This window comes from Anarhichas minor, unplaced genomic scaffold (genome assembly GCF_050575085.1).
Source record: "Anarhichas minor isolate MPS153535 unplaced genomic scaffold, ASM5057508v1 ptg000051l, whole genome shotgun sequence".
NCBI lineage: Eukaryota > Metazoa > Chordata > Actinopteri > Perciformes > Anarhichadidae > Anarhichas > Anarhichas minor.
Window position 1 is genome coordinate 4,911,796 of NW_027466497.1, and position 22,942 is coordinate 4,934,737.

The 22,942-nt window shown below is 40.4% G+C and overlaps 1 protein-coding gene across 1 annotated transcript; it reads left to right on the forward strand.

Moving 5' to 3' along the window:
* Window positions 1-793: 793 nt before the first annotated feature.
* Window positions 794-22,040, forward strand: col9a1c (collagen, type IX, alpha 1c). The gene is made up of 38 exons (XM_076112705.1): window positions 794-822; window positions 3,926-4,011; window positions 5,146-5,217; window positions 5,754-5,883; window positions 7,956-8,352; window positions 8,730-8,810; window positions 10,591-10,608; window positions 11,138-11,227; window positions 11,346-11,381; window positions 11,832-11,903; window positions 11,993-12,037; window positions 12,262-12,297; window positions 12,394-12,417; window positions 12,529-12,582; window positions 13,313-13,384; window positions 13,990-14,028; window positions 14,194-14,250; window positions 15,862-15,915; window positions 16,173-16,226; window positions 16,376-16,429; window positions 16,550-16,603; window positions 16,725-16,778; window positions 16,851-16,904; window positions 16,998-17,051; window positions 17,213-17,266; window positions 17,854-17,898; window positions 18,054-18,107; window positions 18,206-18,259; window positions 18,448-18,501; window positions 18,714-18,785; window positions 18,885-18,920; window positions 19,023-19,067; window positions 19,169-19,201; window positions 19,498-19,644; window positions 20,259-20,313; window positions 20,435-20,629; window positions 21,174-21,260; window positions 21,838-22,040. Exons 1-38 carry the CDS (start codon window positions 794-796, stop codon window positions 22,038-22,040), a joined length of 2,850 nt encoding a protein of 949 aa, XP_075968820.1.
* The last annotated feature ends 902 nt before the right edge of the window (window positions 22,041-22,942 follow it).

A 22,942-nucleotide genomic window follows, 5' to 3' on the forward strand; every position in this document is an offset into this window, starting at 1 on the left:
GGTTCCTGTCAGATCAAAAACGTTGTGTACCATCAGAGCTGAGAAATCTTTTTGGTGTGAGACAGAGTTACCTGTAAGAAATGTCAAAGTTAAATAAAGTCGTAGCAATGAAGAATGCCACAGTGTATTTTCCTATTTGGGTTAATGTGATATTCCCGCAATAAATCAGCCCGTCCCGGCTCCTTTTTGGGCTCTCAGATCTTCTAAAGTGCAGCAAAAAAATCACAGATCAAACACCATAGAATCAATTACATAACATGCAGGATACAACCAGCATGTCTGCCTGAAGCCCTTCTGTTAATAACAAGGCTTTCCTCACGTCGACACTGCAGGCTAACATGCATTCTTCACCTGTACTGATGAGTACACACGATTATGAAATCCACATTTCATCACGCGCTGGCTGCTTCTTCCCTATCGTGACGATAATTATTAAGATAATTGCATACAGGCATACGTGTCATTAGGAGGCACTGTAAAGAAAGGAAGCAGGGAAGGGGGGTTACACATAGAGGCCCGTGGGCTTCTCCATCTTTTTTAAGTGTTGGTAATAAAATGTAGCCACCACCTCCTGAAGAACTCCTGGCCAATGGGAACCCATTGAACTAACTTTTATGTGTCCTCAGAAAATGCTTGAGCTTCCCCTGCGCCAATTCTCTCCGTCAGTCCTTAACATGCGCAGGTAGAACAGACTCCTGGGATTTCATGTCCGTGGCTCCTTCTGCTCCTGCATCTCACCACTGTTCCTCGTTGCTGAGCCTGACTGTCTTCCCATCAAGGAGGGGAGTGAAACATGGCCTTTCCCAGCTCTGGTTTGAAGAGGTAAATATCACATGTTGAATATATGTCTTTGAGCTCTTTGTGTAATTTACATGATAAGGAAGACCCATTTCAGACTGGATGTTCACTAATTATCTGTTTCTAATCTAAATTTAGAATGAGGATGCATCAACATTTTCCCTCCTGACAACTGGAAAAGTTAAGATGTGTGGTTTAGCATTGATTGAAAAACATTGGACATTTGCATTTTAATCTGACCCACACACGAACACATGCAGCACATAAACCTCCGTGTAACATTTCAACCAAGTAAATGCTTTAGCTCTTCAGTGTTTCAATTCACTTCTGAGAGAAATAGCTTGAATGACAGAATTTACATTTCAATAACGCCTACAACATCATCACCAGGGAAGACATTTTTCACACATATATTGCTCAAAGTCTTAGTCTGCACATTTTCTGCAACAGACAATGCAATTTTACAGCCGATTGCTTTATTCTCAACAGCAATCCATTTTGGGGGTAATTAAGACAAATGGGAGCGCAGAAATCATGCCAGGAGTTCTGGCTTACTCTCAGGATTCTGGGAGCACCTGAGGAACAATGCAGCATGGGTGGCAGCGTAGGGAAAGTCCAATCAAATGTTGATGAATGTGCGGTATTGAAGAAGATGACATGTCATTGCCTAATTGACTTTGACTGATATTTACTGGAATATATTTTGGGGATTTTCTTCACTTTTGAACTCTGGCAGCACATAAACCACAACTGCGTGAAACCAAAATTCTTAAACACAACCTTTGATCTTGCAGGATGCAGATTAGACACATTTACAATTACAGCAAATGTCATATAGGTGCATGTTTGACAGCATTTCGTGTTAGTGTGGTGGCATAGTAAAAATGTAATGCTTAAAGCTTAAAGCCTACATTAAGACAGCTGTCAAATCTTTAAATCCTTCAATCCTCAAAAGGCTTTCATGTCATTACTTACAGTGAATTACTTACTCCCCCCTGACGATCGCTTTGCCTGCTAAGCAACAAATTTCAAGCAGCAATTGTTTTTGCAAGCTTGTCGCTGTATTAGCCTTAAAGTGTGTATCAAAGGAACAAGCAATGCTTTTGTGGATTTTGATTACATTTTTTCTTTCCACTCTTTCCTTTCCAGTTGTTACACAGAACTACAAGTGTGACTCAATATTATGAGAAGTGTGAAGCTTATTGTACGATTATTTGACGAGATCCTTTCACTTAGGTAAACGGTGACTTTGGCTATGATAAAAAAGGACTGATTTGCCATGAATTCTGTGTAAATTAGAACTTTTTCAAACTAAAAAAACATGTCTGGAACTGCTTCAAACCTCTCAGTTCCAGAAAGCGTTTGCCTTCTGGAAGAATTTAACAGTTACAAGGTAATTTCACAATTCAGTGCAGAGTGTAACAAAACAAAAATTCTTCATTATAATCTCAACACAGTGCAGAGCTGAAAGGCTGTAGCTTCCTAAGGCACTGCTAACTCCTCAGTCAGGCTCAGGATAGCCTCCAATTTAAATTGATTAACGATGTCCTGACTTCAGTATTTTTCGTAAAGGTTTCTGCACTGTCTGAAACTTTTTCCTTTCCCAAACACTTGCTGCACAAGTTAGGAAACCAAAAATGAGGAGCCATGTTTTCCTCTTCCACTGGTCATCACTCATCGTTACTTTGCTTAGAGTTAGGGTAGTGTGGCTAACTTCAAACTTGCTAATCCAAGAGCATAATTAAGACTGACCTTGAGCTACAGAGCAGTCTAGAATATCTGGAACTGGCCCCAGGAAATGGTTAGCTTAGCTTAGTGTAAAGGAAGCTAACTGCTGAGTAAAAAGACATACCAATCAGTGCCTTTGAAACTCATAAATAGCACGTTTAACTCTTATTGGTTTAATACGTACAGAAGCTTAAGAGAAAAAAACAACAACTTGTGGTTTAACTTCTGCTAAGCTAAGCTAACGGTCTCCTGGCTACTTCTTTATATGTAACTTTTGAGGCCTATCAATGTTCTCATATGACTTTCATCAAAAAAGCAAACAAGTGTATTTCCCCAAAAATGTCAAACTATTCCTAAATAACTCTGAGTTGAAACATTTGAAGGGTGAAACATTGAAAGCTTCCCTCTTGTCACATTTCATCAGTGACGTGTAGTTGCACCTGTCTAAACTGTAGATGGATCTGCGTGGAAGGCAGATAGCCAATCCCACTGGGGCTCTGAAGATGCTCCTTTAACGTGAAGGGCAGAATGTTAGAGCCCAGACCTTGGTTGCTTGGCCATTAGTCATTTCTCTGTCAGTGCACTCTCACACATACACACACACACACACACAAACTCCTCAACCAAACACACACATTTGCGAGAGAGTTCACACACCGGAGATGGGTTACGCCCTCGGTATCACCAGCCCTACCTCATTTGTTTTCTCAGATTGATGAGTTACAACCTTTGCTTTCGGAAAAGAGTCCTCATGTCACCATCAGTCATGTTGATGATGGATTTAGGATTGCTATGGAAAGCTGTCACAACTCCGGACACACACTTATGTGTGTGTTGCGATCGCTTTAGGGAGAGTGTGCTAATGCGAGTGAAAGTGTGGACAAAACTCTCCACCGCTTAGAGACTTCTGTGTGAAATCCCCTGCAGGACTTTCTCTGTCATCTATCATCCACCTTCTCCAGTATGTAATAGTGAAATGATCTGATTGGTTAAGTTAGACCTGAATGGGCGGAGGCAAGAAATCACAGTTGTAGCATATGAATGCTTTAATAATGTAAGAATTCTAAATGTTATTCATAACCACATTTTTGAAAAATCAATCCCAACTCAACAGTCGGGTAATGATTGTCACCTTTCACATGTAAGTTATTTCATCCATCGTAACAATACAAAATATATATCATAGCAGCTTTAATACTTTAAGATGGCCAGTTTAGCTAACTGATATAAGAATTCCAATTGTCAACTTTTTCTTTTCTATTTATGTGCTCGGGAAGAGCACAGAGGACACCAGCAAAGTGCTTCATGTGAAGTGTTGTATTGATTCAGACACAAATAAACTGTCAAAGAGAATTAGATGCCTGACTGAATACTGATTTTCTCCATCATTCCTGAACAGAAAGCAATCGCGGCATCCGTCGATGTCGGCCTGCTCACCTGTCTGTGTGGCTCTGCTGTCCCTCCTCCTCGCTCCAGCATTTGGACGTAAGTCACCCACAATTCCTCGCACAATCATTTACACGCATCACAAAATCCACGTAACGTATATTGCATGCATGCCAATAATACTGCGAAAACAGTTTGTCCTGTAAACACAGACAAAGAGGACTCAGGTTAATGTTATCGGCGGCATGTTGACTGTTGCCACGTCATTCTCTTTATCAGAATGCACAAAGCAAAGGCCAGAAATAGCAGGCACACTGTGCTGGTCTGTGTTGTAGGATTTAATCAGATTAAATGTCCCCTCTCATAATCATAACAAGTCCATTCTCTGCAGTTGTTTGGGCACACAGTCAATCTAACATTGACGCACAGTGAGTGCCAGATACAGTAGGTACACTGCTTTTTGAAACTCGCCCTCATTACTACGGTGCACACACACGCAACTGCACGTGACATCTTAATTGTGGTTCATCTCCCGCTCATTGCACTAATGACTTGCTTTCTGAGCGTAATGCTGCGGCAGGCAGTAACTTTAACAACTTGAGGCCCACATGCAGTCAGATAAGTGTTTAGTGGTAGTAAATATGGGATTATAAATACCGTCTCACCACTTTATCTCATTTCTCAGCAGTTATGTGGGATCTGGGAACGGCTTCCAGATGTGTTGTGTTCACTCTGCTCTCTGTAAATGAGCTGACTCAGGTGGAGGCCCTCCGGCTGTCACCATCCTCGTTTCATGGAGTTTTTTGAGAGACTCCCCCCCCCCACTCCTAACTGCAGTGTAGTGACTCAGGGATAGCCCCCTCTTCTGACACATCCAAGGAATTGATTTCCCACTGTATGTAATAAGGGTGTTTCTTTAAAAACGTGTCTTTGGATCTGCCAAATGTGGACCAACACAAAGGTTGCCTGCATTATAAATCCCAAACACGATGTTGATCTGTGTGAATGTGTGAAATACTGTAAATGTAGTTGTAAGAGAAGCTCTCATTAAAGATGCATCACAGTGCATTATGATGTTAATCCTCTCTGACGTCAAAGACTTTGCTTTTCACTTGTATTTGTCTCCTGGCAAAGCCAACTGAATTAAACTGAACGGTAATAATTTGCATTTATTAAATTCAGCTTAGAGCTGGATAACAAGATGATTGTTGTTGTTGTTTTTTGTCCTATCAGAACTTGACCTCAACCGATTGGATGGCGATACCGTCTGCCCACCAATGAGAAATGGACAAGATGACCTTCCAGGTAAACAAAAGTTAATACAGCGGCTGAGGCTGTTTAAAACCACAAGCCTTTACGCCTCGAAAATCCATGAGAAAGTAAAATCGACTATCCAAAGGACGGTGGTGAGTTTTAATTAGTTAAACAGGGTGGGCCGCCTAATGCCTCAAAACACCGCTGGATTTTAAATGAGGCAAATAAAATGTTCCACTTGAGCTTTACAGAATTTTCGTTGGAACAATCCGAACTCAGCAAGATTGTAATTGCTCACCACTCCCCTGTTTCAAACACATCTGTGCTCATGCTGCTCTGTGGTTTGAAAAAGGTAACGCGTGTAGAAAAGTTATTTATTTCACATGTGATTCATTATCATCTTGTTTTATCTATAGTAATGCTAGCACTCATGAAGTCAAAATGCTAATAGTGCTGTGTGCAATGCTAGTCATACAAATATTATTGCTTTTACACCTAACAATAGTGATACTACTGCCATTACTTCTACTGACTGTAATAGGAACAGAAGGAATTTCTTTATTTCTGACATATATTATCCTTTGTAGGTTTTGATCTGATCACACAGTTCCAGCTGGATGTGATCCCTCTGAAAGGTGTGAGGAAGGTGGACGGCTCCACTACCCTTCAGGTGGCCTACCGCCTTGACAAGGAGGCCAACTTCCAAATTCCAACCATGTAAGTACAGTAAAGAGGGTTAAAAGGAAAACAGATAAAAACACACATGTTGAGAAGCAGCAGTGGTCCTCCTGATGCAGGTGTTGCATTATTACAGGTCCTCCACAGATGTTACTGCAGCATATAATTGGTAGAGAAAAACATGTCTGAACCTATTTCGCAGACAAAAAGGCAGAGGAGAGGCATTTTTGTTTATGTGTGTGAGTGAGTGACAGATCGGAAAAGCATGTTTTGAACCCTACTTGAAGCCCTTTGTATCTACAGGAAATGTACAGTAAAGAGGCATATATCACCGTGCCTTTTGGTAGTGATTTATCTTCTGCTGTACATACTCCTTAAAATGTTTGGACTGAACAAAGACAGCACTGGCTTCCTGTTAAGATTTTTGCTAGTTTTTAATTTAAGGTTAGTTGAAACAACATGGCCGTATTACCCCGCTTGGGGACCCTGAGGCAAAACTCTGATGTGGGCCCCTATTGAGACAAACACCAGCAGAGGCTGAGATATGCTATCCTGAGTATCAATCGAGCTTAAAAAACACAGAATCCTAAACTGTACATAACACTACCAATCACGTATTTTTGATAACAATCTATTAATTCATTAACACAAGAACTACCAAGGCAGTCGTTTGACCGTTAACATTGGGAAATAACGCGTTGTAATAAATGGCCCTTTTTTTTGTTTTGCACTTCCATATAGTTCGGGAACTTTATTGTAAAAGACATAGTTGGTCAAAAAATCGAAGCAGCAACTTTCAGTCTAAGTCAAGCTCTTAAAATGTTGGACCCTACATTTCCCATAGTATCCTTCATTAGACCCTCAGTGCCAGGTAAATGCCCAGGTGTTTTTCTTTTAATTTTTCACCACTGGTTTGTAAGACAGACTGTCAAAATTGAAAATTTGTAGAGATGACATCACCGGGGTTATTTCTTTCAAACGTTGGAAAGCTTCCTAGAGAGACAAAGGGAGAAATTCTGTGTAAAATCGGTAGAGTTCCGCTACTATTCAATTAATCCAGTAACCCCCGTCCTAAAGACAAACACTGAACTGGGGGGTTTCCTTTTAGGTCCTTGGTTCTGGGGCAGCTTCCCACTTTGGCCTATCTATAATGCAGCACTGTGTTGCAACTGCAGTTTCTAAATAGAGACCTTTTTTGCACTTAATTTGGCAAGTGAAGGGCATGGTGTTCAAGACATTATTTACAAAACCTGTTTTCGAGTGTGCAGGTTAATGGCTTTACCAGTGTACATAAAGATGTCTCCTGCTTCCCAGTGTGCCTGCTGCAGTCTGTTTTGGCTAATCTTTTCCTGCAGGCCAGCTTTCCTTAAGCTGTTATGTAACTTGCTGGCACCCTGCACCTACGCCACTCTGGCCTGTCGCACTGAATGTAAATACATGTTTATTTCCCCCACAAGTCCCGTGGCACAGACTGTGCTTTAAAGTCTGTCCCTGCCAGCAGGCTCCATGCTGCACTCCCTCCCCTCTTTTCTGCAGGACAAAAGCAGCACAAACTTTAAACTTTCTCACCTCAGGCAAAGCTAGAGAGTGGTCTTAATTTGTTTTATTGGCGAACAGGAAACTCTTTTTTTATTACCTCACCTTGATCGTTTACAAGATGGTAAAGGTCCGGTTGCAGTGCCCATCTATGAAGGCACCACCTACTGAGAATCTGGCTTGTTAAAACACAGAAAGCATCAGACTGTGGATGCTAACCAGCAGTGATTTATGGACTCAGGCAGCCTCTTTCACAATATGCCATTTTTGATATATTAGCACGCCTTATTTCTTTGAAGCTTGTACCTTTAATTTATTTGTATCTGACTCTCAAAGACAGTGATGGTGAGGCTTTCAAGTTATTTCTATCCACATCTTCTGCTTAATTCGATGATAGTTTTGCTGAGTGGTGTTTATTTTGTGATCATGAGTTAACTTGAACATATTTTGAGCATTATAACCAAGCTTGGTGATGGATGCAAGTGAGTTTTTCCTTTGAGTGTCATTCAATAAAAGCCAAGTTCTACCATGATACCTCAGCTAATTTCAACCCCTGTGCTCAATTTCTCTTTGAGGCTGAACTTTCCTCGCGGCTTCCCCGACGAGTACTCCGTCATGGTGACCTTCCGTATGATAAAAAACACAGTGAGCAAGGTGTGGAACGTCTGGCAAATAGTGGACGAAGACGGCTACAAACAAGCCGGACTGAGGCTCAATGGGGACCAGCAGTCTCTGGAGTACTTCCTGATGGGCGCTGATGGCAACCTGCAGACCGTCACCTTCCCCGGCCTTTCTGTGCTCTTCAACACCAAATGGCACAAAGTGATGATCGGCGTGGAGCGCGACCAGGTCACTCTGTACGTGGACTGCCAGCCTGTGGATCAGAGACCCATCAAGGGCAAAGGCCCCATCAACACGGAGGGAGACACACTTATTGGCAGGCTGGATGCTGATCCCGACGCCTCCGTAGTGGTAAGCGAGGATGGAGAATTGCCCGCTGCATTTAATAATGTTCACTGACTCCACTTACAGGCTCTATCAGTGAAATGGTGCTCTCTGTGAACAAACACATTCAGGTTTATATGTGTGCTGAGCTCTGCTATAATTCTTAAGTGCTGCTGTCACAGCAAAGCTGCTCAGCTGGGTTCCAGTGGGGAAAAAAAGAAAAACTTAATCCCTGCACAAAGTAGCATTGATGGAACATCCAGCTCAACAACCCATGGAGGGAACTGATTCAAAACTACAAAGAAGCAATTGCGCCATGAAGAAGCAGTTCAACATTATTTTGCCAGTGTCTGAAAATGAATGCAAAGTATTGTATTTGCGGTAACATTGACATCTCTTTTCAGTTTGAACTCCAGTGGATGTTGATTCACTGTGACCCAAAGAGGGCCCAGAGAGAGAGCTGCAACGAGCTGCCTGCCACCGAGGTACAGTAACAAGGACTTGGATCTGCGCAGCATCTGCTGTGGTTTGTGGTTTTATTCAGGTTGATAGGGATTCCAGCATGCTGAGAGAAAACAAGGGCAGAAATGCTGAGATATGGAGTTGCAGAAGTGTCAAACGTACTGACAAGCAGTTTCCTTTCGAACATCCAGAGGTTGCAGTTTATCCAAAATAATTTGCAAGTTGGACAACAGTTGCAGCTCCACAAACATTTCTTGGAGGCAGAGCTGTTAAGGGGAAGGCTGACATGATCTCCTTGGCTGTGTTAAACCGCAATACATGGAGCCAAACCACAAATGCTAGGCTCCTTAGCTAACTTTAATAACAAAGAGGAAGTTCGATCAAATAAAAAAATGTGAGATCAGAAACCCAACCTGCATTGTGTGCATAGTGCAAGATCTTTGTGGTTACCATTTCATATAAAGTCAGCAAAGAATACAGCATGTGCCACTTGTGTTAACGATATAGTTGGCTGAAAAGGTTTCCAATTACTACTGACTTTGCTTTCACGAAAAGTGGGACAAGATGAAAGATTTTGTGATGGGTACGTAAAATGTGGTACCCATCTGTTAAAGAAAATGCTTTTAACAGGTTACATATGTTGCCCTGCCTGAAATAACTTTCCAAATAGAGGCACACTACCTGCTGCTACTTGATCATCAGCTGACAGGAATGCAATATAACACCTGCCGCCTGCTGTTTAAGACCATTAAAAGTGATTTTCTCCACCCATGTTGCCAAGGAACAAGGGTGGAGCAACCTAGCAACACCAAACAGAGTGAACTCTAAGAAAAAACTTCTGCTGAATTTTTTTTGTTTTACCATTTTGCTATGATGGAGGGTCAGTAGGTCGTTGTTTTATGTTATTTAGCCAGAACAAATGTGGTTCTCTAGCTTCAACATTAAAGTTAAAAGTCGGGAATGATATTCTCAAGGTAAGTTGTTGCCTTATTTTCATGAGTTGGACCTCTAACAGGTTTATATGCAACAGCCAATACATCAATTGTAGACGTTAGCTCAAATGCATTTGCCCGGTTGAAACATTGCAAAGATTTTGCACAACCCTGGGCATATTGTACACAATCACGCTGCTGTCACATTCCGTCTGAAAACTATAAAAACTAGCCTCTGTCATTTCCTGATAAAACCTCATTCTTTTGCATTAATGTCATTTTTTTTAAATTATTTTTTTAACCAGTTTCTGCCTTGTCGATATCTTTCATGTCAACAAAGAAGTTGTAATATATAAAGTTTTTATGACGGTCAACTTGACACTTAGTGGTATGGTAAACAAGCCCGAAAGGTAAACAAATATAGATGTTCAATGTCAGCTAAAATCCCGTAATGAGTTATGACACCCAAATGTACTTGATATAGTTCTATATTCCAACGTGCCATATGTCCATGTGGCTTCAGCACAATTAATGAGATTTAGGCCTGAGAGAAATACTTGTAGCCTATAGTGAAAATGAAAGTGAAAGCGTTTTTATACGGTATATCAAAATGCAAATATACCTTTCCACTGTAGACAGAAATATTTCCTGGCCTGGTGCACTCTATTAAGTTTCAGGCTAACATTCCTGCATCAAGCTGTGAGGTGGTTCTGTACGTGGGGAGTGTTGGTACTATGGGCTGTATATTCAAATGACAGCATGATATACTCACTACTAAGAACATGAACAGGCTTCTGCTGACACGTTTGGTGATGGTGGTGTGACTACTTTCACTAACTCTCCCTTTATCTGATTTCTCTTGCTTCTTCAGATGTATGCCAATGCTGAGGTATTTATTTATCTACCTACTCTACTTCCTGTTTGCTTTGTCATTTTAAGCCAATAATCTACTTCAGTGCTTCGGTTGCCTAATTGCCTCATTCCTTTGTTCTAAGCCTAATTGATGGGGGTTGTTTTGCTTGGTTTCTGTTTTAGAGCACAGATATATATATATATATATATATATATATAAATTGTATCTGAAATGTACCAAATTAGAAACAGGCCTGCAGGCTGTAAAAAGACACATGCACTTTAACAAAGGTACATTAACATAAAGATACCAAATTAAATGGACCTGCTTAGAGCAAGCATTTGTTAAATGTTTCTGTTGTATTAATTTAAAAGAAAAATATATAATAAGCCTTTGGTGTAATGTAATGTATCTTACTATTGCGGATGAATGATTTGATGAGTCCAGTCCCTGAAGGTGTACGTTTCATAATTTGTTTTATTCATGAGTATCATTAAAAGCTATATTTATAGTTTTTATTCAGTCATTTCACTGTCATTTGCTGACTGGTTGTCTTTACTCTCAGCCTGACAAATCAATCCAAGGCCCCCCAGGAGTCCCTGGCCCAGAGGGCCCCAGAGGGCCCCTAGGGGAAAACGGCAGGGATGGAAGAGATGTAAGTGTTTTCTCCTGGAGTCCTTTGATTGTCTGAATCACTTCTACTAACACAAAGCAAGTGTTTTCTTTGGATGACCCTGCTTTCTTTAACTATGTTGTTTTATTCGTCTCTCCAGGGTCTTCCAGGTTCTACTGGCAGTCCAGGCTCTCCTGTGAGTATGAAATGTTGAATAATGTTCTGACAAAATACTTTGCAGGCTGTGGATCCAGTCTCCCTCTTTCTGTGTGATACCTCAGGGATATGCTTCACTTTACTTCTGTTATCAAGCATTGAAAGACTCTTAAAACTGATCTGTCCAATGAATTGGCATGACATACTATCATGACTTGTAGAGATGGCAGAGATGGCACCAAGGACCTAAGTGTTAAGTGCAGGCAACATATGTACTTGTGTCTCTGCCATTTGTCTCTGCCCTTTTCCCTTCCAACCCACTTATCTGCATAGCCTTACAGAAGCTTGAGTTGTCGTTGAACAACAAGAGCGGTCTACCTGTTATTGATTAAATGTTGAATTGTCACTGGCTCTAGTTGTCTTAGCAACATTGCAGAGAGATGCAGGAAGAAGATAAAGCTGTTTTATTCTAGTTGTGTCTGTTTTCCAGGGCACCAAAGGAGAGCTGGGTGAGATCGGTCTTCCTGGACAGAGGGGCCTGCCTGGCCTTCAAGGATCTGGTGTAGGAAAAATCACCTCATCCACTGACACACAATCTTTCTAATACCTGCCAGTACTGTCTGTGTGTAATGGTTTATTTACTGTCGGCAGGGTTCTTCTGGTCCAATGGGTCCCAGGGGGTCTGTAGGGGAGAGAGTGAGTAACCATTTATGTAATTCCAAAATCATTAAATTAAAACGAATTGTAATTCTTCACAGACATAGCTATAAATAAAAACCTGTAGAAATCACGTAAAAAATGCCACAGTATAGTATGTAGTAAAATGTCATAAAAAGTCACAATATACTGTGTCATAACATATATCTTTAAAAGTAATAGAATAGTAAAATAATATCGTTATGTTTACCTCCTGACTGCAGGGACTTCCTGGCTTTCCTGGACCCTCAGGTCCTCCTGTAAGTGGAAACATCTCTCATTAAAGCAACATGTATGGAAATAACACTGTAAGACACTGTAATACTAATACACAGCTTATGTCTATTGTTTCACAGGGCCCAGAAAGTGAAGGACCCCCTGTATGTGTTTGCAACATCTTCTGTTTTATTGTGAAACTTTGTTGAAATGCGCATACATAATTTACCAGTTTATATGCTGCTGTATTAACTGTATTAATCTGTCTCTCACAGGGACCACCAGGGAAATCAGGAATCCCAGGAGACGAAGGAAACATCGGGCCTGAGGTCAGAAAAACACATAAGTTCGAAAACATTTTGATATGAAAACAATGTGAAAATAGTCAGTGGTGGAAAGTAACTAAGTACATTTACTCAGGTACTTCAGTAAAGTTATTGTACTTTCCTGAAGTATTTCCATTTGATGCTATACTTTATACTCATACTTCACTACGTTTCAGAGGGAAATGTTTTTCTTTCCTCCAATATATATAATTTAAAGCTATAGTTTCAACTTCCGTTAAGATTTTACATTTACAAAATAAGATATGCTAATAAAATATGATACATCATTAAAGATTAAATTGGTAGTTCCCACTCTATTTGGTTGGGAACCACTAAAATACCGAACTGTGTTAAGTAATTAAAACTAACTGCAGCCACTAACATCAGTAAAACGCTGCTTCCAATCTTCTGCATCAGTATTAACAATCTGATGTCATTATGTAATATTAGTCTGTCACAGGGAATACTTTTTGTGGATACTTTATGTAAATTTAGCTGATAATACTTAAGTACTTTCAGTGATACCACTTACTTATAATGGAGTATTTTTACATTGTTGTATTGTATTGTTTCACTGAAGGAACTGAGTACTTCTTCCACCACATCAAATACCTGTAGACGAGTTTTATAGCGCTATAAAACAGTTTAATATGTTGAAGTTACGGTTATATATCAAAGATTGCTTTTAAATGTTTGATATCAAATGTTATGAAAATATTTTCTGTACTTGCAGGGTCAACCTGGACCTAGAGGGGTAGCCGGCACCTCAGGACTTCCTGGTCCTCCTGGTCCACCAGGGCCTGTGGTAAGGACCCATTTTTATCAACACCAACAAGTGTATTTTTCATACATTTCATCCAATACACATATTACAATGTGTTTGTCTAAATTATTTGTAATTCATTTAATTTTAGACAGTTAATATCTGAGAGCATATTTGCAGATACTGATATGTAGCTGCTGATTGTTAATATTACCTGATGTCACTGTGTTTGAATTGGACACTTTTCATGCCAAAATGCTAAATTACTCCAGTGTCATTAGAGGCTCCTCATAGACGATATAGGTCTGGTCAAATCTAAAACAAGACAGCTGATTGTGCCATGCAAAAGTTAACAAAAATAAACCATCAGTATCTGCATGCCTATTCATTTGAGCTCAATCTCAGCTACATACTGTATGTTGACCAACTGCTGAACAGGTGTAACCCCATGCTAATTTGTCATCTCTATTTGGACACTGGTACATTTCTTCTTGAGCTCAGACTCTATGTGAAATCATGAGTGCATCGTGTCATTGCACGCTGCAGTGTCTTTTGACATTTCCTCTCTTGGGATTTTCTGCTGGTGGCTTTGTGAGGACATCTAAACCCTCCGCCGCTGTTTTAGATCTCACTCTGCTGTGTTTTAGGGACCGTCTGGTGCCAGCAATGAGGGAAGTGGGGAACCTGTGAGTGTTTTTCTGTCTTTCACACTCCGAAGTTAGTTTCCTGGATGCATGGCATTTGGATTGGTGGCAGTGCATTTCTAATCAAATGGAGTGATTCAAGTTAAGAGGCTCTGCAGCAGCTATGATGGTTGAGTCTGTTTTGTCTGTCCCATCTCTCGTTCGTAGTGTCCTGCTGCCTGCCCTGCTGGCCGACCGGGAATGAATGGGCTACCAGGGTTGAAGGTAACAAATGTCACTATTACACTTTCGATTTGGTATTATTTAGTTTTGAGTTAGAGATTCAGTGGCAAGTGAGACAATTTCGGGATTCACAAGAGTCAGATCAGATGATTTACAGCATTGAATTCAAAGTAACAGGAAAACGTGTAGACAAAAATAACTAAGCAAACATGGATATCATGCGAAAAAAAGATTTTAACAACAAAGTAATTTCTGATTCTGTATTTCATTGCATGATGCAAAATTTGAGAACACATTGAAATTCAAAATTTATAATATCTTTTGCACTGAAATATTTCAATAAATGGATTGTCATGAAAGCGTGTGCACACATTCATGGTTCCCTGCAGATAAATTGTAATAACTTTGTGAAAAAAAATGTATTTTCATAATTTAGGCTATACATTCACTTCACTAGGAGAGAAAACTCTGGGACACAATTAGACCTTTAAAAAAAAAATGAATACGCTTAAGCCAGTGGTTCCCAAAGTGGGGGTCGCGACCCCTAGGGGGGGCGCGGTGGTACTACAGGGGGGTCGCGGCTTCATCACCAACCCACACACACAGACGCACACATACACCGGTAAAACAATATAAAATAACCGACGTGACATGCACTGTGTTCCAACCACGCCACCAGAGCGGCTCATGTCACAGACCGACTGTGGCAAAACCAGCGAGAGCGAGAGCGAGCGCGCGCCCGAGCGAGAGAGCGAGCGCGCGCCCGAGCGAGAGAGCGCGAACGAGCGAGGGAGAGAGAGAGTGAGGGAGCGCGAACGAGAGAGAGACACACAGCGACACAGAGCGAGAAAGATACGGAGCGACAGAGAAAGATAAAGATTGGAGTGGAGAAAGACTACCCACTACTAGGCCAAAGAGCTATGGGCATACTGTTGCCTTTTGCCACATCCTATTTATGTGAAACAGGGTTTTCTGCAGTTGCTGCAATGAAGACCAAATACAGATCAAAGTTGAACATTGAGAATGAACTGAGAGTAGCTATCTCCAACCAGCAACCCCGCTTTGACAAAATCTGTAAAGCAAAGCAAGCCCACACCAGTCACTGATTGATATATATGAATAGGAATATACATAGGAATATGATCACAAAATAATATGGTCCATGTAGACCTGCACACCTTGTTCATAATTGTGTTATTTTATTGTTTGAGAAAACCTGCTGTTCAATGTGAGGAAATACAGTATATGTTGTTTGCACTTTGTTTGAAATTAAGTTAATTGTATTTACAAATTATTTTATATATTTTTTATTTTATATATATTTTATTATTGCTATTTTTTTCCCCAGTTAAACAAACTGAAGAATAAACTGTGAAGTGATATGTACTTATTTTAGAAAGAAATAAAAATATTTTATACAGTTCATGCATTATAATGCAATTCATTAAAAACCAAGAAAAATTTGGGGTCGGGTTGCGGGGGGGGGGGGGGGGGGGGGGGGGGGGGGGGGGGGGTCGTCCAATGTTCCTATATCATCAAAGGGGGTCTTGACAGAAAAAGTTTGGGAACCACTGGCTTAAGCTATGGCAGTGAGAAGATTAAATCTAAGAAATGTGTTTATAAAGTTGAACAAAATTGTTTTGTTGCCTTCAGGGACATGCAGGTTTGGCTGGGGAACCTGGAAAAGATGGAGTGGCAGGAGATAAGGTACTGTATGCGAGAGAATGGAAACTGAAAAATATCTGTTCAACAATGAGTTTTTTGTCTTAATATCCCTCCCTTATTTATAACACTTGACAAGCTGACAAACTACTGAGTGAATTCCCATTTCCAGTGAAAGGTTATATGTGTGGAAAGAAATGGAGAACAAATTGCACATACATGATTTGATTGCAGCCTGTAGACAGCTTAATGTGATTATCTATGTTCTCGCTAATTGATTCATTTGTTCTTGTTTACCACAGGGAGACGTTGGAGAGCAAGGTCCTCAGGGGCCAATAGGACGCATGGGAGATGATGTGAGGGAACTTATTCATCAGACATAGTTTGTTATGATATAACTGTATGTTATTCAATGAGAGGAATTGATATACACACATATATATATATATATATATATATATATATATATATATATATAATTGAAAGTGCTGTTTTGTCATTTCAGGGGCAAAGAGGGCCCATTGGATTCCCTGGAACCCTGGGAGAAAAGGGAGACAGAGTAAGTTACAGCAAAGTTTCATCACATTTTTTGCTTCCAAGGCATGCTTACAACAAATAAAGGTAACGTTTACTGGCATGTGATGCTGATACAAACATTTGTTTCCTCCTCTGTTCCCAGGGTCCTCCTGGTTTCAATGGTGTCCCTGGACCGACCGGCCCACCTGGAGCTCCTGTAAGCACTCTTAGTTTGATCAGCTTCATGTCCTCTGGTCTTTAACGTTTGCTCTATGAGCACTAGGACGGCATGTAGTTGAAAACTAACTCTCAGATGTACGTCGCATATCTTCTCTCAGGGTGTGGAGGGAATCCGTGGACGTCAAGGTTTGGAGGGGCCCAAGGGTGACGAGGTGAGTTCTACAATTCAACTTCTGGATCATTTTGCAAAAGCGTTATCTAAAAGACTGTTTCGTTTAAATTAGGGAGCTATGGGACCTCAAGGAGAGCAAGGTGCTTCAGGGGGAAAAGGAGACGCTGTGAGTACGCGGAAGGGATCGAAGGACATTTTTATTCTTTAGCACACTGTTTTTTACTGTGACTGGGTTATAACTGTGTTTGTGACATTACAGGGAGAACCTGGTAAAGATGGCTTAGATGGACTCTCTGGATCTGATGGAGCTAAGGTGACTTCTCTTTATTTATTCAAATATTTTTCAATGACTACTTTTTTTTATCAAAAATATCCATATTTCCCCCCAAGTTCCATTCTTTTTTTTTAGATGTAAAGCTTGTGATACAATTTGATTCATTATAATATTTGTTTGCATAATCTTCTATTCAACAGGGAGAGTCTGGTACTGCTGGAGGTGTTGGTCTCAGGGGGATTGTGGGTATTCCAGTAAGTCCATCTTCATTTTCATTCATTTCATTACTTCTTTTCAACTTACTATAGTGCGAAATATTTCCGACCTGCTATACTATGACCTTTTTACGGCTTTTTATTCAATATTTTATACTATAACTTTTTTCAACATATAGTATCTTTCCTCTCACGCCACCAGCAGGTTGACTTTGGTGGATTTTAGAGAATTATCTTAACACTAAACTAAGATGGTGAACAAGGAGAACATTACACATGCTTTATATCAGCGTGTTAGCATGCTGTGAGCATTTAGCTCAAAGCTTTGCAGTTCATAATGCCACGTTAACGTCATATGGGATGGGTTGTAGATATGGAAAAGACTCACATGAGACTTGCTGGCGTTCACGTGAGGGTACGATAACTCTGATTTGGCATTAACTCAACATAAGTAAAGACTCAGAGCCACTAACATGGCTGTAGACATATTGTCTTGTTTAAAAGTAATTTAAAACATGTTATATATTTTTAATGCTACTTCATTGACCCTTTTATTTGTGAATACATTCTAAGTTCTTTAATAACAAATTATTTTCTGTTTTCATATGATGTGTTGTTGTTCCCAGGGGCTGCCAGGAAAGCAGGGACTCGTTGGAGCCACTGGTCCAAAGGTAATTGGAATAATTTCCTATTTAATGAGGCATGTCCAAATGGTGCCACAATAACATGTGGATGCACTATTATACTTCAACAGAACTTACTTAACCAGGCTGAACGAATATAAATATAAATTTGAAGACTGACACAATCTCTGTTCTGGATTTAGGGCGATACTGGTGGTGAGGGACCCATCGGGCCAGTTGGACTTCCCGGAAAGACCGTGAGATTCTCCCATAAAGCCTCCTCTATAACTCAGTATATCTGTTAGTTTGATGCGTGTGCCTCAGATTATCAAACCCAATATCTGTTTTCATATAGGGTGAGCCTGGAAAAGATGGAGAAGATGGGGAACAAGGAGATAAAGGAGGAACCGTGAGTATACATTTACTTTTTAGTTGTGTTTGGGCCATTTTAAGGTTACACATCTAAAGACTTTTGAGTGTTTAATGGATTTTAGTTTTACTTTTTCTTAAAGGTTTCAGGTACATTAATATTACTAAATTGATATGTAATGGCATGTGTCATATGTTGTGTTAACTCTATCTTTAATCAATTTCCAGGGTGCAACGGGAAAACAGGGGCCATTGGGGGCTGCTGGTCCTCCAGGCATCCATGTGAGACTTACTGATTATTGATATAAAGTTCCATAAACTCATACTTTGATGATTAAACCATAATAAACCACATTAAAAGAGCACATGTAATAGCCAACATGCTTTACAAAGCAGTTCATGCTAATGATGACGAGAATTTATGACAAAAAAATTACAAAATATGAAACGTAAGAATGTATGGAATACATGTATGTAAAATGTTTTATTTCCAGGGTGACAAAGGAGATAAAGGTTATGCTGGTGCCAAAGGACTGAAGGGTCATCCTGGGTACAAAGGGGATCAGGTTAGACAAATCTCATTTTACCACCGTCACTTTCAACATCCATAATGATAACAATCTTTAGATCCTTTGACGAACCTCAAATTAAATGTTGTTGTTTAGGGGCCTATGGGACCAATGGGACCAAAAGGAAGTCTGGTAAGAACTATTCTAATCTCAGTATTTGTTTCAAATGTTTATGGTATTGACACTTTCACTGGTGAGACAGTAACATACTTGCCCTGTTACTTTTGCGTACAGGGGGACACAGGTATAGCAGGAGATTCAGGGGTCAAGGGAGACCAGGTATGTAAAGCTAAATGTTTTTTGAGAACTCATGTCTGTTGAAAATGCTATAACCTGTCTGAGTAGATTTGAAAGAAGTCAACTAATCCTTGTGTTTTCAGGGCCCGCCTGGTGTTACTGGAGTCAAAGGAGAGGTATTAAAGTCTGTACTGCAGCTCTCAAACAACACTTCTGTTCCCAAACTTAAACAAACTTAAGTACTGCCTTAAGATCACATAGAAATTGATAATTCCACCACTGTGCTGTAACACCTGCTATTACTGGTTGCGTGCATTGTATTTGAACAAAATAATGTAAACTGAACTTACTCTCACTGCCACACATGTAAAATACACAAGGAATTAAAAAGTAGCAGTTCAAAAATGAATGGACATACCGGTTTGTAGTCTTGTCAGAATGGGATGGTAATGACTTTTTTTTTTTTTTCAAGCGTGGTGAGAAGGGCATACGAGGAGCTACAGGAGATGAGGGCAGACCAGGCCAAACAGGCCACGGGGGTTTGGCTGGTCCAATGGGAACTCGAGGGCTGGACGGTGAACTAGGCCTTCCTGGAGCAACAGGCCCCAGAGGTCTACCTGTAAGTGTTACCATTGACAATGTACTGTATGTTGTTGGTTTAAGACCAAATACCATCAAAACTAATGATAATTCCTTCAGCTTCAGATGTAATTTGTGCTAATTAGCAAATATTAGCATGCTAAAATGGTGGGGCTCAGAGGAAGGGAGGGGTTCAATCCCAGGCTCCTCCAGTCCGTGTCAATGTTTTCTTGGGCAAGACACTTCACACCAATTCATAGACCGACGCCTCGGGAGCCATTTGGGGTTAATTAGTTTAGTCCTGTTTGGCAGGTGGCACCTTGCATGGTAGCCCCTGCCATCAGTGTATGAATGTGTGTGAATAGGTGAATGATGACATGTACTTTGGAGTTAGTGGTCCGAAGACTAGAAAGGCGCTATACAAATGCAAGTCCATTTACCATGAAAAGCTAAACTAAGATGGTGAACATGGTAAACATTAAAGATAGTGAAATGAAAAATACAAGTTCCAAAATTGGGCCCCTGTGTGACTTGTTCAATTAAAGATTTCATTCACATCTTGCTTTTAAGCAATCGTGATTCAGTTTGTGTGTTCTGCTAATGCAGCAACCAGCAGTCACTTTGCAGTGTTCATGGTAATTCATTCATTCACAGGGCCCAAAAGTGAATGACGAGAAGCTTCGGGATATGTGCTCAGCCGTTGTTCAAGGTGCAGTTTGTTCACTTTAAATTGACATCATCACATCCATATCTGCACTTATAATTAACCCATGATACAACTAATCATGGCTACTTCCTGTTTTAAGCTGATCTGTTCTTTGTCCTTGTAGAACAAATAGCAGAGTTTATGAAAGAGTTTCTGAAGAAGCCGGCAGCCATTGGTTCCCCCGGTATTCCTGGACCGGCAGGAGTTACTGGTCCCCCTGGACCAGCAGGAGTTGCAGGAGCAGCAGGGGCTCCAGGCCTGAACGGTGTCAAAGGCCATCCAGGGTTTTATGGACTTCCAGGTGCATCAGGCAAAAAAGGTCAGTGAGCTTTTTAAATCCATTTTCTGAACTAATTACAAATGCTGAACTCCAAAAACAGAAAGTCCTAAGATAACCAAAGCTGCTGCCTTCAGAGATCTTCAGTCAAGCCTTAATCGGTTTGCAAACACTGTATGTGTTTCACCAGCACTGCCTTAGATAAGCTGTGGTAGCTGCTTTATGCTATACCTTTATTTTCCTGGTGGGCATCCAGAACTCATATGGTGGATGTAGTGACAGGAAATTAAGTAAAGCCTTTAGATGAAACAAAAGAAGACAGTAAGACTTTGTCTTCACACTGCCACAGCACACTGAAGGAAGTTATGCATAGCACTCAGTATTTGAGTTATGCATAGCACTCTATGGAGAGAAGGGATTTGCCCATGCATAACTTTATACATTCAACGATTCCCTAAACAAGGCTGAATTAGAGTGGGGTCATTAAGTGTCCGGATTACATTCCCGTATTTGTGAAAACAGTAGGCCTCTCCATTTGATCTCAGCGCTAACTTTTGTGTCCTTTACGCGCTCTTCTGTTCTGCAGGTGATGCTGGGGAAAAGGGAGATAAGGGAGACAAGGGAGAGGACGGTTTAGGAATCAAAGGAAGCCCAGGCGCACCAGGTAAGCCAGGTAAGCCAACAATTTTGCTGCACTGCTAAGAATGTTCCTCTTTATGAACAATTGTAACTGAAATTTGAATTATCCTTACTGTTTGTGTCAGGAAATATAATCTTTTATGGTACTGCTGACAGGGGAAAACACTGTTTTTGGACATATTGTGGAATCCACATGTAGTACGGTATTCAAATGTCATCAAAATAAGACAAAGTATAGTATGCCATGAAAATGTCAAAAATTATGTCATAGTATAGTATCCCGTAAATATGTTGTACAAAAGCATAACAAAATGTTATATATAAGTCATATTATTGTATGTCTAAAAAAAGTCATAGTATAGTAGGTCTGAAAAACACATTGTACCACAATAATTTCATGAAAATATCATAAAAATGTATAGTATGCAATAAAATATTATGAAATGTCATCCTATAGTGTGGCATTCAAATATCATAAAATAATGATTATAGTATGTCAAAAAAGCCGTAGTTTAGTGTGTTAAAAAATTGTTATTTTGTACGTGAGAAGGAAGCCATAGTATATTATGTTAACAAAAAAGTAAAACGCATGTTTTGAACCTCCATCTCAGGTGCACCAGGTGCTGCTGGCATTGGCAAGGATGGCAAAAATGGACAACGTGGTGAGGCAGGAAGCCCTGGTGTCCCTGGAGCAGCTGGTCCACGGGGACCTTTAGGGCAGACCGGCCTTTGTGATCCATCGACCTGTATAGGCAGACTTCCGCCTCACTATATGCTCAGTGGAAAGAAGTCTGCCAGCTACAAAAACCAATGACACACCAGAACTCATTAATACACTCCAGATTGCATCGTGCAGTGACCAGGTTTCAGAGCTTCTCAGAAGTCTGGACGACATGATCTTTGGGAGTCCTCAAATGTCTCCATCTGAACCACGGACCTAAGAGACGCAAAGGGAAACAGAGACAAGGCACGATTGTAGAATACTGTAAAGACATTTTAACTTGTATGTGATTTTAGTGAGAGCTTATCTAATGTTCAAAGATAGCTGCTACTGATGCCAAAGCCACTTCTTCCAGCCGACGACAGGCGCGCATGCCCATGACTATTCCCATACAAATCTGAGCGGTTACAACCTGCTCATTTTAGTTTTTCTGACGATAAGGGTTCAGCAGTTGTAAAGTAATTTAAAAGTACATCTCTCTGATTTCTCTTATGCGTGTACTTTTTCATTCTTTCAATAAGCTCCCTGAAAACATTGCTTCTTCTCTTTTAGCCACAAGTAAAGCCCACAGCATATGATGTGCCATTTTGAACCACTGATTCTCCCCCGCAGTCATGAGCCAGTTAGAAACCAAATTTGGTAAAGATGAATTATGTTTTGAGGCTTTGCTGCCAAGTCAAAACTTTTAAAATGTTAACGTCTACAATTCACTACAAGTGCAGACATGATGTGACATCTCCAACAATGTGGACCTTTATCATCTCGGATCGCACATTTGTTTTGTCTGATTTTGTCATATTGATTTGTTCTTTTTCAAACAATGGAATAAAGTGATGTGTTTTTGAAGTGTTGCACATTACTGTATTAAGTTTCACATTTAATGGAGCATATCATCTATCTTGGAGCCGCTGCAGTGACAAAAAGTCTCATTACACAGAACGATACAATTACCTAGATTGGTATGTTGACAGATGACAGCCCCTCTACAGTAAAAT